The sequence below is a fragment of the Manihot esculenta genome, chromosome 17 (assembly GCF_001659605.2).
Source record: "Manihot esculenta cultivar AM560-2 chromosome 17, M.esculenta_v8, whole genome shotgun sequence".
Classification (NCBI taxonomy): Eukaryota; Viridiplantae; Streptophyta; class Magnoliopsida; order Malpighiales; family Euphorbiaceae; genus Manihot; species Manihot esculenta.
Genome location: NC_035177.2, coordinates 4,175,696 through 4,189,094, shown reverse-complemented (window position 1 = coordinate 4,189,094; position 13,399 = coordinate 4,175,696). Strand labels below are relative to the sequence as shown.

Genomic DNA, 13,399 nt, shown 5'->3' with positions numbered 1-13,399 from the left:
AGAAAAGGGTTAGCCTTTTCTTTAGATTCCCGAGGGAAGTTCCGTTAGCTTTAGCTCGGATCTTCACCCTGACTCAGCAGGAGGCTATCACATCGAACATGGTGACGTCAGATACGTTCACTTGTGAATGTTCGGACGTGTATGCTACTTGTTTTGAACCCGAGTGTTTCTCTTTCCTTGTTGCTTAGGGAGCCGTTAATAGCGTGGGTTTGATGACTTCTGGGCTTAGAGTGTTTTCTCTGGGTTAGTGGACCCGAGTATGATCCATATGAGGCAGAGTTAGTCAGTTCAGCTTAGAGTTTGTGGTGAGTAGATGCTATCCAGCTGACCTTATGGTTCTAGAGTTGACTACTTGATGTCATTCTAGGGCGGATTGGCTACTTACTCATTGTACTACCTGTGTCTGCAGAGACAAGGTAGGAGAGTTCAGAGTGCTGGATGGATCAGAGGTAGTCCTTGGAGGGGACAGAGTATAGGTACCTCGAAGTTTGATGTTAACCCAGCAGGCTCCTAGTGTACACAGGAAAGGTTGTCAGATGGTTCTAGCTCTTGTGAGCGAGTTAGTAGTCAAGTCAAGGAATCAGCCTCAGTGCCCGTTGCTAGTGAGTTCTAGATGTTTTTCCCAGACGAGCTGTCAGGTTTACCATCTGTCAGGGAGTCAAAGTTTGGAATAGAAGTGGTGTCTGGACGCGGAACCATTTCTTTCCTTCTACCCTACAAGATAGCACCTGTAGAGAGAGAATAGTCAGAGTAGTATAGAGAAGCTTGGTAGATAAAGGTTATATCCGACCTAGTACCTCACCCTGGAATGTTCCAGTGTTGGTGTGAGAAAACGAAGGATGAAACCTTGAAATGTTGTAACGACTGTGAGCAGTTGAACAAAATCACTACCAAGGACAGGTGTTCCCATACAGAATGGATGGATATCTACTGGATGAGGCAGATGAGATGTTAACTGCCCTCAGTCAGAAGTCGCTTACCAGTTTATCCTATAGGAATAGGTATTACTTCAGACTGATGATCGGTTAGATCAGCTGGCAGGAGCCAGTTGTTTTCCAAGCTAGATATGAAATCTGAGTGCTAGCTATTGAGAGCTAGAGTTAGTCCAATGTAATAGAAAGGGATCAAAAGAGAAGAAGCCAGTATAGGAAAGAAGAAGAAAGGCGAGCAAGGATCAGAATGTGTAGCGGAAGGGTATAGTGTTGTTTATAGTGTCTCCAGTATGTGGTGAGCCGTTGAGGGTTGATAGATACGTGACTTTACGGTGTTCGAAACCCGTAGAATCCTGTAGAGGATTGGAGAGGTAGCATTGATCTGCTTCTAAGAGGAGAACCCTGGAATGGTGTTGGATCCGATAGAGGTTCTGTATGAACCAGAGGTGGAGATCTCAGGAAATCTCACCTGTATAGCATAGTTAGAACGGATCATACACACTCAGCTCGCAGAATAGAAGAATAGAAAGATCTGAGAAGAGAAATCCCTTAGAATCACCCCAGGAGTGTAGTATGGATAGGAGACCCGGGAGTTCTTACTCCAGCGATATCTGTGTTTCTCTTTGGAGAGCACATTTCTGTTTCATTTGTTTATTTGGATGTTTGTTAACATTCGGGACGAATGTTTTTGTAAGGGGGGTAGAGTGTAATACCCGGCGAGAGCAGACATCAGAAGTCCTACAGTCTGGTGGAATTCGAGGATGTCAGAGGTATCTAGAAGGGTAAGAGAAATGTTTTCTTAAATAGTTTAAGTGTTTGAAGGTTTTCAATGAGATAGAATGCGTTTTGAAGAGAAAAGACCAAGGAGGCAAAATGCAGGTTCGGCCGCCGAAGGTAAAGTTCGGCCTCCGAAAGTGCCCTAGATTCGGCCCTCGAAAGGCTGAGTTCGGCCGCCGAACGTTGCATGGTTTTGCATGCGATTCGACTGCCGAAGCTGAGGCGGTTGTTCATCTATAAAGGGCACCGAGTCTAGAAAAAAAGGAGGATTCTTCTCTCTTTCTGGCCTAGGTGAGTTCTTGATCTCCTTGGATTGTTTTAATGGTTTTTCATCAAATCTTTCAAAGTTAAATAAGTTTTAAGTAAGTGTTATGTGTTGTTGAAGAGTTTGAAAGCTTGGAGGAGTTTGGAGCTTGGATCTCCATATCTTCGAGTTTGGATCACACCAGCCTTTGTTCTTCAAGAGGTAAGTGGAGATCCTTGGTTTTTATACTGTTTTTATGCGTTTTATGAAGGGAAGGGGAGTTAATGCTTGAGTTTGCATGAGTTGTGCATATTAGGGTTTATGGACCCTTTATACTTTATGTTTGCTTGCTGAGCTTGTTTGTTGGAGTTTAAGTTGTCTTAAGCTCCTATATGCTTGTTGTTTTGAGATATGGATGAGTTAGAGAGGCTGGATGCATGTTGGGAAGGATTGGAAGGTGTGGGAGGCGTCTTTGTGCACGAAGCTGAGTTCTGGATGAACTCAGGTTCGGCAGCCGAAGGAGGATTCGGCCGCCGAACATGCCCGACTTTCGTCTCTGGAGGAGACATTTGGCCGCCGAAGGTGCTGCTGAAGGTGCCCTGTCCAGCCTTCCTTTGCTTGTTTTGCATGCATGTTTTGAGGTGTTCTAGAGGGGTTTTGGGGAGTTGTTTATCAGTTGCATAGAGTATGTTTGGTGCCTCATTTGCGTCCTCCATTGTAGGATTGGACCCGAGGAACCGAGGTGTTTAGCAGTAGTAGCTGCTTCATAGTTAGAGTTGGCCCAGAGCTAGCCACTACTTGGCTACAGGTGAGTGGAACTAAACTTAAAATTTTAACTTGAGAAATGACACGGTTCTAGCATGATCCATGCATCATAAAATGCCATGTTATGTATTAGGTTGTGGTGCATTAGAATCCACGAATATGATGCATTGCATAAGATGATATTTGTGTGGATGAATGTTGGATGATCCTTAGCCCTTGATATGAGATCAGAGATTATGAGTTGAGATATGGCATGAGATAGCCATACCAGGTCGCTCCTGGATAGTCCAGGTCGCTCCTGGTCCTATGAGATAGACAGATAGCCAGTCAGATAAGAGAAGTCCAGGTGATGACCTAGTCTCCTTGGCATAGTGGGACATGTTATGATATGAGACAGATAAGAGAAGTCCAGGTGATGACCTAGTCTCCTTGGCACAGCAGGACATATTATGACATGTAATAGAGGGCTATTGGTGACAAGTTCATCCGTGAGATGATATGTTTGTGATGTGATGCATTTCATGAAAACATGTAATGAATGAATTGTTTTATTGTTCCTCCTCACTGGGCTATAGAGCTCATCCCACTCCCTTAATCCCAGTTTTGCAGGTTCCGAGATAGCGGTGGGAAGTCAGAGTCAGCAAGAGTAAAGAAAGATAAGCATGAATGTATGTTTGTAATAGCATAGTGGACATGATGTAATTAAAAGATTAGTTATAATGTAATGTATAGATATGTACTGTCATATACTGGATAGACTTGTGCTTTCCCTAGTGTCTTTGCTTTAGTGTGATGTATGATTAATCCCTTGTACATGAATCCTGTTTTACGTTTCTTGATGAGAAATGTGTGTATCAGGCTTAATGTATGGCTTTGATGAGATACCAGTGGATTGTGTTACAGATTAAAAGGATTTCAATCCCTTGACCCACAACAGATAGTAGTCACTGGTATAGGCCCTGAGGGCCATTTCAGATTGGCATATCTGAGTAGCAGTAGTTAAGCCTGGAGAGTTGTACAGGATTGTTGAGTATGTTTGATCATGTATGGGATTTATCAGGTACACAGAGAGTATAGTCGGCTTGCTACGGGTCCCGGCGGCCTTAAGCCGATCTGGATCCTAGTGCCAGTGATGGTTCGGACCGTTACAAAGGGGTACCGGTTTCCGGGCTGTTACAAGTATTCTTTCCTTCCACTTTAGAATGTTTCGCAGAACCAGAAGGCAAGATATTAATCTTCTTTTGATTCCACGTGAACATGTTTGAATTCTCTTTTCCCTTATGCAAAGCATCAACATCGAACTGCCAAGGGTGACCTAGTAAAATTCTACAGCAATCTATATCCACAACATCACAATTAACAGGTTCAGTATAAGATTTACCGATCAAGATAGGCACACTACAGATTCTATTAACCTCAATTATCGGACCTTCCTTAATCCATCCGACTTTGTATAGCGAAGGATGCAGCTGTGTAGGCAACTGCAATTTCTCCACTAATTGCTTAGCTATCCAATTCTCACAACTGTAACTATTTATAATTAGCCTGCAAATTGCCTCTCCTACTCAATACTTTGCCTGAAAAATCTTTCTCCTTTGCTTCTTATCCTCCTATTTTGTTGAGCATAAGATTTCCTTCACTATATAGGTGACCTCTCCATCTTCAAAACCAGCAATAGATCCGTCATTGTCATGCACTTTCTCGTTAGTTTCAGCCGCCTGCTCAATTACATTAACATGTCGGCGATCAGTATTAACTCCTCTACATTCTAGACAATTATTTGATCGATGACTAAGTTGCCTACAGCGGTAACATATGTCTCCCGTTGGCTTCTAATAAGGATTAGTTCTGCCTCTTTTGTCTGCTGTAGTGGTGCTTGCCTTTCCTTTACTATCTCGCCTTTCTTACATAGTATTCTAAGGATGGCCAGAATTTACAATCTTAGAAGGCTGCCCGCTGTAATTGCCTCTATATTGCTGCATCCCTATCAAACCAAAATTTCTGTAATTGAAATTCCAATTATACTGCTATCGTGGCTGCCAATCAACACGCTCTTCTGCCATTTTTTCCATCTTAATGGTGTCCGCCAAGGTGAAAATTGTAGCTACTCCCATCATACAACGAATTTCGTGATTCAGGCCCCTCTGATAATGAGTAACCTGCTGGGCTTCATTCTCACAGTTTTCACACCTCGCCTACAACCTAAAAAACCCCTTGGTATATTCATCCACCCTTCGATTCCCCTGTACACAGTCATGATACCGATTATACAAAACCTGAGCGTGATCGTTAGGTAAGAACCGTTATTCAATCATCTACTTCATCAACATCCAGTTTCGTATGGGTTTCAGCCTCCTCCGATAGCATTCATTTTGAATCGAATTCCACCAGGCTGCTACACCCCCTTTTAACTTATAGGCCACAATTGGAACCTTGTGATCCTCTTCCACGTTCATAACTTTGAAGAAACGTTCAACCTTTGCCAACCAATCAAGAACAGATTTCACATCCAACGAACCAGAAAAGTTTTGAAGGTCTATCTTGATCTTGTAATCTTCCTGATAATTCTGTTGAGAATTTGCAGGCACAGGATATTGGCAACCACAGGATTGGCGACTGGCTAGAGGTGTGCGGCGGCGGCAAGTTGGTGGATTCCATACTGCAGGGTTAGCTATCCGATCATCTCCCTCAATTTTGCCAAAGATGCTTCAATCACAGCAAGTCGCGCCTCTTGGTTATTTGCCATGGTCGAACTTTGCTCTGATACCAATCTGATAAATGACTAATTAGACTCCGTCAGGAGTTTTAACTAATATCGTTTGGCTAAAACGATATAAGAGAAAAGATAGACTGAAAGACGAACAATCTTATTGAAATTCTTCAAAGATTGCAAAAGTGAGTTTCTAATAGCTAAGGGAGGCTATATATAATATAAACAAAATCCTAATATATAAAATTATGAAAATATCCAAAATATCCAAAAAAAAATAATTAAAATATAAAATTGACCTCCTAAACGATGGAATTTCCATATCGTACGTTGTAACTAGGCCAACGACCTTTGTCATACTTTTGAAAGTCGTGCGACTCAAAATTTTCTTTCCGAAAAGTTATCGTGAGTCTCTATTAAATATCGGCAGCGAAAGTTAGAGTCATTCCAAATTTACTGTAAAGTTCAAGACTAGTTGCTCCATATCATCTTCTTCTTTAACACGTCCTACGAGTTTGCATGCATGAAGAAATTGTTCAAACAGAAGGAGAGGCTTCTCTCGATCGCATGTGGATTTCTTGTAAATTCGTTTTTTTACTTAATCTATTCATGCAAATGGTTTGTTGTAAATTTAGGTGTTGACGTGGAAAATTATTGTTGGTTGAAATTTTTTTATTGTGAATTTCTTGTACATTTTTTTCTTTTAAATTAAATTCATGTAAATATCGTGTTGGAAAATTGGGTGCTGAGATAAGGAACCACTACAATCAATTTTTTTTTTCTGAAATTTATTGTTGGAATTGGAAATTCATGGAAATAGTTTATTTACTGTTATTGAATTTCTTGTAAATTTGGGTGTAGATAATTTTGGATTATTGGTTTATTTGGGATAATTATTGTTGTGGTATTTTAGGTTCTTGAGATTTAGAATTGAGACTGACTTGGGTTATTGTGAATAAAATAAATTGATAAATATTATATTATATTATAAATAATTTAAAATAATTAATATTTATACTAATATTAATATAATTTTTATAATTTTATTATATAAATTTAATAATTAATTAAATAAAAATTAAATTTATAATTTAAATTAATTGAGGTGCGGGAATACCCCACTTTAAATGTGCAGTAATGTGGTAACTCTTTTAGAGTTACTGCACCATCTAACTCTTTTAGATGGTACTATTTAGATGTTACTGCACTGTAATTATTTTAGATATTACTTTATTTAAAATGTATAGTAATATTTAAATATAAGTTTCACTCCATGATTCCTTTGTAATTTGATACTTTCACATTTTCCTCTTCCTTAAACCTAACTTTTCTTTCTCCTTCCTCATGGAAGATGATCTGCATCAATCGACTATCGATAAAGAAGAAAATGTTGTTGTCCTTATTAAAAACTCCAGAAATATTCCGATCGTCACTTATGATTTCTGTATGGTGGGGATGTTTATCACATAAAATTCAATCAATTTTCATAATATGCAGACCTCTTTGTCAGATTTATAGTGGCAATCCTCAGACAATTATTGCATTGAAGGATTTGGTTCCTAGTTACAAGCCGAACATTTTATTTTTTATAGAAATAAAAACTCTTAGTTCTCGTATGGAAATTTTTCATCGTTTTTTACATTTTGATGGTTGCTTCTCAGTCAATAGACAAGGATTGGGAGAAATTTTTTCGTTAATGTGAAAGAATCATTGGTTTATTTCTGTGGTTGACTTTTCTTCAAATTTTATTGATTCGGTTGTTTCTGAAGGTAATGTTCAATGGAGGTTTACTAGTTATTATGGGTTTCCAGAATCGCAACGACGACGTTAGTTTTGGAACCTTATTTGAGTTTTATCTCATAGAAGCTCTCTTCCGTGACTTTTTTCGGAAGACTTTAATGATTTCTACTCAAGAGATGGGAAAGAATTAGGAGTATCTTTACCAAATTATCTTATGCAATGGTTTAAACAGGCACTTGAGGAGTATTTTTGTCAAATTATTTTATGCAGGGGTTTAATTTTGTAAATCTTTGTTAGACTCTAGAACCGATATTTCTGTTAGACGGATTCATCGTAATGCTACTCTAGTTGCTAATACTTTGACTAGATAATCTATTAAGTATAATCGTCTCTCTGTTTGGGATGATATTCCTATTTGTTTGATGAAATTTTATTAATACAATCAATAATTTTATTTTTAAAAAAATATTTAAATATTTTTTTAATTATTTTTTATCACATTTTAAAAGTGTTGTAGGTTTTATTGTGCTTTAACATTTTGGTCCAGAAAAAAAAAAATTGGACTAGAGTTTGAGATTTTTTTTTTTTTTTATACTTCAAAAAGGCAAAAAAGCCCACAAATTAGAGCCTCAAAATCTCAAATCTCATAAATCTACATTATCTCTTTGTTATGAATCTCTTTCTCCTCCTCAAACCCAACTTTCTTCCTATTCTTTACCGCGTCCTACGAGCTTGTATGCATGGAGAAATTGTTTACATCGAAGAATAGGTTTCTCCCACGTTGCATGTGGATTTCTTGTAAATTCCTTTTTTTTATAGAATCTATTCATGCAAATAGTTTGTTGTAAATTTAGGTGTTGATGTGGGAAATTATTATTGACTGAAATTTTTTTGCTGTGAATTTCTTGTAAATTTTTTTGCTGTGAATTTCTTGTAAATTTTTTTTTCTTTTAAATTAAATTCATGTAAATAGCTTGTTGGAAAATTGGGTGCTGAGATAAGGAATCACTACTATCAATTTTTTTTTTCTGAAATTTACTATTGGAATTGGAAATTCGTGGAAATAGCTTATTTACTGTTATTGCATTTCTTGTAAATTTGAGTGTAGATAATTTTGGATATTGATTTATTTGGGATAATTATTGTTGTGGTATTTTAGGTTCTTGAAACTTAGAATTGAAACTAGAGTAGGGTGAGTAATATTCGGTTCAAATCGAAAAAATTGATCAAATTAAATTAATTTAAAAATTTAATTTGGTTTTTTATTTATTTTCAGTTTGATTCGATTTTTAATTTTAAGAATTTCAGATATTTTGGTTCAATTTTAATAAGAAAAATCAAAAAAATTAAATCGAACCAATTAGTGATAATAGTATATTATTTTCAATAATATGGAGAGATTAGATCATATCAAGTTTAAAATATTTCAATTAAATTTTAAAATATTAAAAATAAAGTGTAAAATAAAAAAAAATCTATTAAAAGTTCAAATCGAATCGAATCGAATCAAACTGAATCAGATCGATTTGATTTGATTTCTGACAAAAAATAATTTTGTTTAATTTTTATAAATATCAAAATTTTAATTTTCAGTTTATTCGATTCAGTTGGTTTTTAAACCGAACCCATCGAATACTCTCCTTTAGACTAGAGCAATAAAGGCTAGTTGGACAAATTTTTTTTTAAAATTTTTTTTTGAGGCTTTTTAGACATTTCTTACGACCAACAGTTTGATTCTGAATCAAAATCAAACTATACTGAACTAGTTTAATTTGATTCAATTTTTTTTTATTTTAATTTAATTTCGATCGTTAATTTTGATTTATAAGTGTTTGGACATTTAGAAAGTAAAAGATTTATTGAGCTCTGATGTTTTGAAAATAAAAAACTTTTCGGATGTCCCTCCACAGCACCTGAGAGCCCCTCAAAACAAAGTTGCATAATTTTAGAAGGAGAAAGGAAGGTCCTTTTGTTGTTTAGATCAGAATTAAATTAGAGCATTTGCCACACGCATCAACAAATAATCAATAAAAAAGGAAACTTCTCGAATAGCTGGTCAAAATTAATGTCCGGAGATCCAATTGAGGCCAAATATAGCTTGAATAATAGAGGTATTTCGGATCTTCTTGGGACGTTGAAAGAGAGGGTTCTTTCATAGATTGGTGCTAGCCCATGGCTTGAGATGGCAGTGCTATAGATGGAAGGGATAAGGTTACTTGGTACTTTTTTTTATCTGATTGTGTAAAGAATCTTTGTGGTGAGAGGTGTAACAAATGCGACTGACTTTGGTTATTGTGAATAAGATTTTGATTAGTCTCTAATTGGGATACAAATGATACCATCAATGAAGCAGCATCGATTGGTTTGCTAGGATTGAGTTTATGGCAGGTGAAGTAGGTGTTAAAAGTAGAGGAAATGAAGAATTCCCGTCCGAAGCTATTACTTTGAGGCTGACAGATTCAACTATAAGACTTGCAAAAATAATATTTTTTATTAAATGTTAAGTAATAAATAATAATCTTCATGAGCACTATCCTATATATTTGCTTTTCTTTTTCAAGTTTGTATTCTCTCTCTAACCTAAATTCTCTCTTCTATCTCTTTTTTTTTTTAGTGGTTTCGTTTCTCAAGTGGGTCTAGCGGTTTGACAGATAACTTCCCTTTAATCTTGTTGATTTTGGTCCATTCTCATTTGTGGAGTTTGAGCACCTTTCGCCAGGGTGAGGGTGTAAGTTTCCTACTATAGTGGTTGTAGAGAAAGTGTTACATGCACGATTTGTGGAGCCGAGCACCGCTCCACAACTTAGGGACTTGACTTGAGACACTAATCACTAATCTCACATCAACCATAATCTCAAATAATGTGTATTTGAGCATTGGGCCCTTTCCCTCGTGTGTGAGTCTCTAAGTATTGGGCCGATGGAGCATGGTTCAAAGGTCATTCGACGCCAAGGTGGTTCGGTGCTTGGTAGGAATCGAATCTCTTCCTGCAATGCTCTTGGGCTAAGGCTTAATTTTGTTCTGCAGCTGACTTGTATTTGAGGACTTTAGCCTGTATCTTGTTTTTTTTATCGATGAACTTTATTGGCAAAATAGTAATAATAATAATCTATGTATTTTTAACTCAATTCGGTTCCAACCCAATTCATACGGTATCACCAGACAAAAGCATAAAGCGGCCTCCGTTATTTCTACCCCACCTTTCTCTTTCTTTGGACTTTTTTTTTTTGAAATTATTATTATTATTAAAATGGTTAACAAAAAATACGTGGAAGTAGACAGCAGAACATAAAGCCAGTCCCCTATTGAAAATCCAACAGCTAAGCTCGTCTCGTCCCTCTCTCTCTCTCTCACTCACTTCCAATGCAGAGACAGTCCCTGGGTTCACCCGTCTCCAAGTTCTACAGCCATGGTGGAGCAGCCAAAGACGACGCTCTCACTGCGGCGGATGATTCTAGACACAGAGACTTCATTTCCTCATCACTTTCTGGCTATGACGACGACGACGAAGAACACCGCAAATCATCAAAACTTGTTCGCCGATTCTCTTCGTCTTCACCATCGTTTTCTTTATCATCAACGCCTCCCAATCCTGAGAAACTCGTTCACTTTATACCGCTTCTCACTCTCCTCTGCTTTCTCGTTCTTTACCTCGTGTCTCACAATCCCTCTCAATCTGGTAAAATTCCAAATCAGCGTTCACGATTGCCTCCGCTAATCTCTTAGCTCGATTCTTACTGCTTGTTTTCTTCTTATGATGCAGATCTAGCTCAGTTTCACGGATTCAAGCCATCCTCGAAGCATATAGGTATAATGTAGCTCGAATTTTTTCCTTTTTTTTCAAAGGAGAATACATTTGTTGTTGAATCTTTGAGGTAAATTTATTTGTAGATTCAACTGAAAATCTTGGCGTCGGCGCCGGACTTAGCGACGTCCGGAGAAGCGACATTTTGGCGATTCGAAGCCTCAAGAACTTGCAAGAGATTAAACGCGCCTCTCCGAAATCTCGGTCACACAGAAAAATCGGCGACTTCTAAGGCGCATTCTGGGATTCTCTACTCGCCTGTGGGTTCTCTCTCCTCTTTCGTGGCACGTGCGTTACTGTTCCATTTTTTTTTTTTTCGCGCATGTACATTTGCATGTGAATTTTTGTTGATTTTGGATTGTGAAATCATTTTGTATCTCCTTCTGTTTGGTTTTTTATTATTAAAAAGTTTACTGCATGGTTCATTTATTTCTATTAAAGCTAATTATCTAAAATAGTTGTTACAAAATCAAATAATTTAAGACTTAAACAATATTTAAATTCTTTTCCAAAAAAATAATATTAAATTAACTTTTAAAATATTATGGGGATTTAAGAATAATTAAAATAAGAAATGAAAAATTAAATAATAATTTTTTATTTGACTGATCTAACGGAAACAGAATATTGACGGACCTTGATTAAAGGGTTAAAGTAAGTGGACGTAGTACGCGTAAGTTTGTATAGTGGAGTTAATTATGCTAGCATGCGCCAATCGTGTGTCAATGGAATCCAGCTGGAAACGCCAGCTGGAGCCTGCAAGGTGGAAAACAGAGTAATTGTTCGTAGTGCGTGCACATAACTAGCCTGATGGCGTCGTTTGTACTTATACATTGGGTATAATAATAATAATAACAGTAGAAGGCAAAACCTTTTAAATATTTTAAAATAATCATTTAGTATTCATAAAAATTTAATAGTAAAATGTATCTTTAATTTGAAAATAATCATATTAATTTAAAGACACAAAATAGAAAAAAATACAGAAAATTATTGTGTTTGAAGATTTATAATTTAATTTGTATTAAAATAATATATTATAGTATGATATTATTAATAATTAGTGGTAAATTTTAAATATTATGTATAAATATTAAGTAAAATATAATTATTAATTAATATTTAATATTTTAAAAAATATATAGAAAAAATATTTTATAATTTCATTATTTTTTATTTTAAATATATTATTTAATTTATATTCAAATAATATTTAACAGTATGATTTTTACGTTAATATTTTATAATAATATTTATAATTATTACTATTTGTTAACTGATTTATATTATAAACATTATTTTAAAATAAATTAAATTATAAATTTTAAAATAAAAAATTTAATAAAATCACAACATATTTCTACTTTTAAAAAAAATATCCATTGCACACATTTTTAAAAATTCTGTGTATTTTTCGTGATTATTTTTATCTCCCACCCTTGACAAAATAAAAGAGACGTTGGGTTTCAAATTGCGACACTGAGTTTTTTTTAAAAATGGCTTTCTAATTCAAGTTAGTCCCTTATGGAAGTTTCCTAAATAAAAAATAAAAAGGAAAACAAATAGTATTTTTTTTCTTTTATTTGTATAGATAAAATTGAAAGAAAAAATTTGTCTTAAAATAGATTATTTTTTATCATTATTTCTAACGGAAAGTACAACTTATTATCCCTCTTTTATAACTTTTTCAAATAAAGGAATTATACAATTTCCCATTATTTTCTCTCCAATTTACTATGTTCATTTAATATAATCTTGTGAATTCAATCTGCCCACTTTATAATAATGATGAAAATATCATTCACCATTTCAGAGACACATGATTCTCTAATTCATGTAGTTATAAGCCGCATCAAGTAGGATTTACTTTCTTTTTTCACATATTATTTTATTTTCGTTAAATCTTTTTATGTGATAGTGATTTTTTAAATTTAATAACTTTTATCTTGATAAAGACTATTTAAACTCTATCACGAGTTTTAACTAATATCATTTAACTAAGACGAAAAAAAATATATATATATTAAAAGATGAAAAGTCTTATTGAAATGTTTTAAAAATTGAAAACTGAATTTCTAATACGCAAGAGATGTTATTTATAATAAAAATAAAATTCTAAAATGTAAAATTATGAAAATATCTAAAATATCTATAAAAATAATTAAAATATAAAATTGACCTCCTAAACGATGGAATTTAAGTTTGTGACAGGTTTATGACTCTCGTCACACTTTTGAAAGTCGTGTATCTCGAAATTTCCTTTTCGAAAAGTTATCGTAGATCTCCATCGGATGTCGGCAGCAAAAATTATATCCGATCCAAATCTGTCGAAAAGTTTAAGACTAATTATTTCATATCACATCTACTAGATAATTTACAAAGAGCAAACATAAAGTATTTTTTACTTCAAGATTATTGACTCAATA

The 13,399-nt window shown here is 35.1% G+C and overlaps 1 protein-coding gene across 1 annotated transcript; it reads left to right on the top strand.

The window, feature by feature from the left end:
- The first annotated feature begins 10,470 nt into the window (after positions 1-10,470).
- LOC110605402 lies at positions 10,471-11,406 on the top strand. Its single transcript, XM_021743973.2, has 3 exons — positions 10,471-10,847; positions 10,932-10,976; positions 11,060-11,406. Exons 1-3 carry the CDS (start codon positions 10,532-10,534, stop codon positions 11,203-11,205), a joined length of 507 nt encoding a protein of 168 aa, XP_021599665.1. The 5' UTR covers positions 10,471-10,531; the 3' UTR covers positions 11,206-11,406.
- The last annotated feature ends 1,993 nt before the right edge of the window (positions 11,407-13,399 follow it).

Coding starts and splice junctions, on each gene's coding strand:
- LOC110605402 (XM_021743973.2), top strand. CDS start 10,532: ATGCAGAGACAGTCCCTGGGTTCACCCGTCTCCAAGTTCTACAGCCAT. Junction 10,848..10,931: donor TCACAATCCCTCTCAATCTG/GTAAAATTCCAA, acceptor CTTATGATGCAG/ATCTAGCTCAGTTTCACGGA. Junction 10,977..11,059: donor GCCATCCTCGAAGCATATAG/GTATAATGTAGC, acceptor ATTTATTTGTAG/ATTCAACTGAAAATCTTGGC.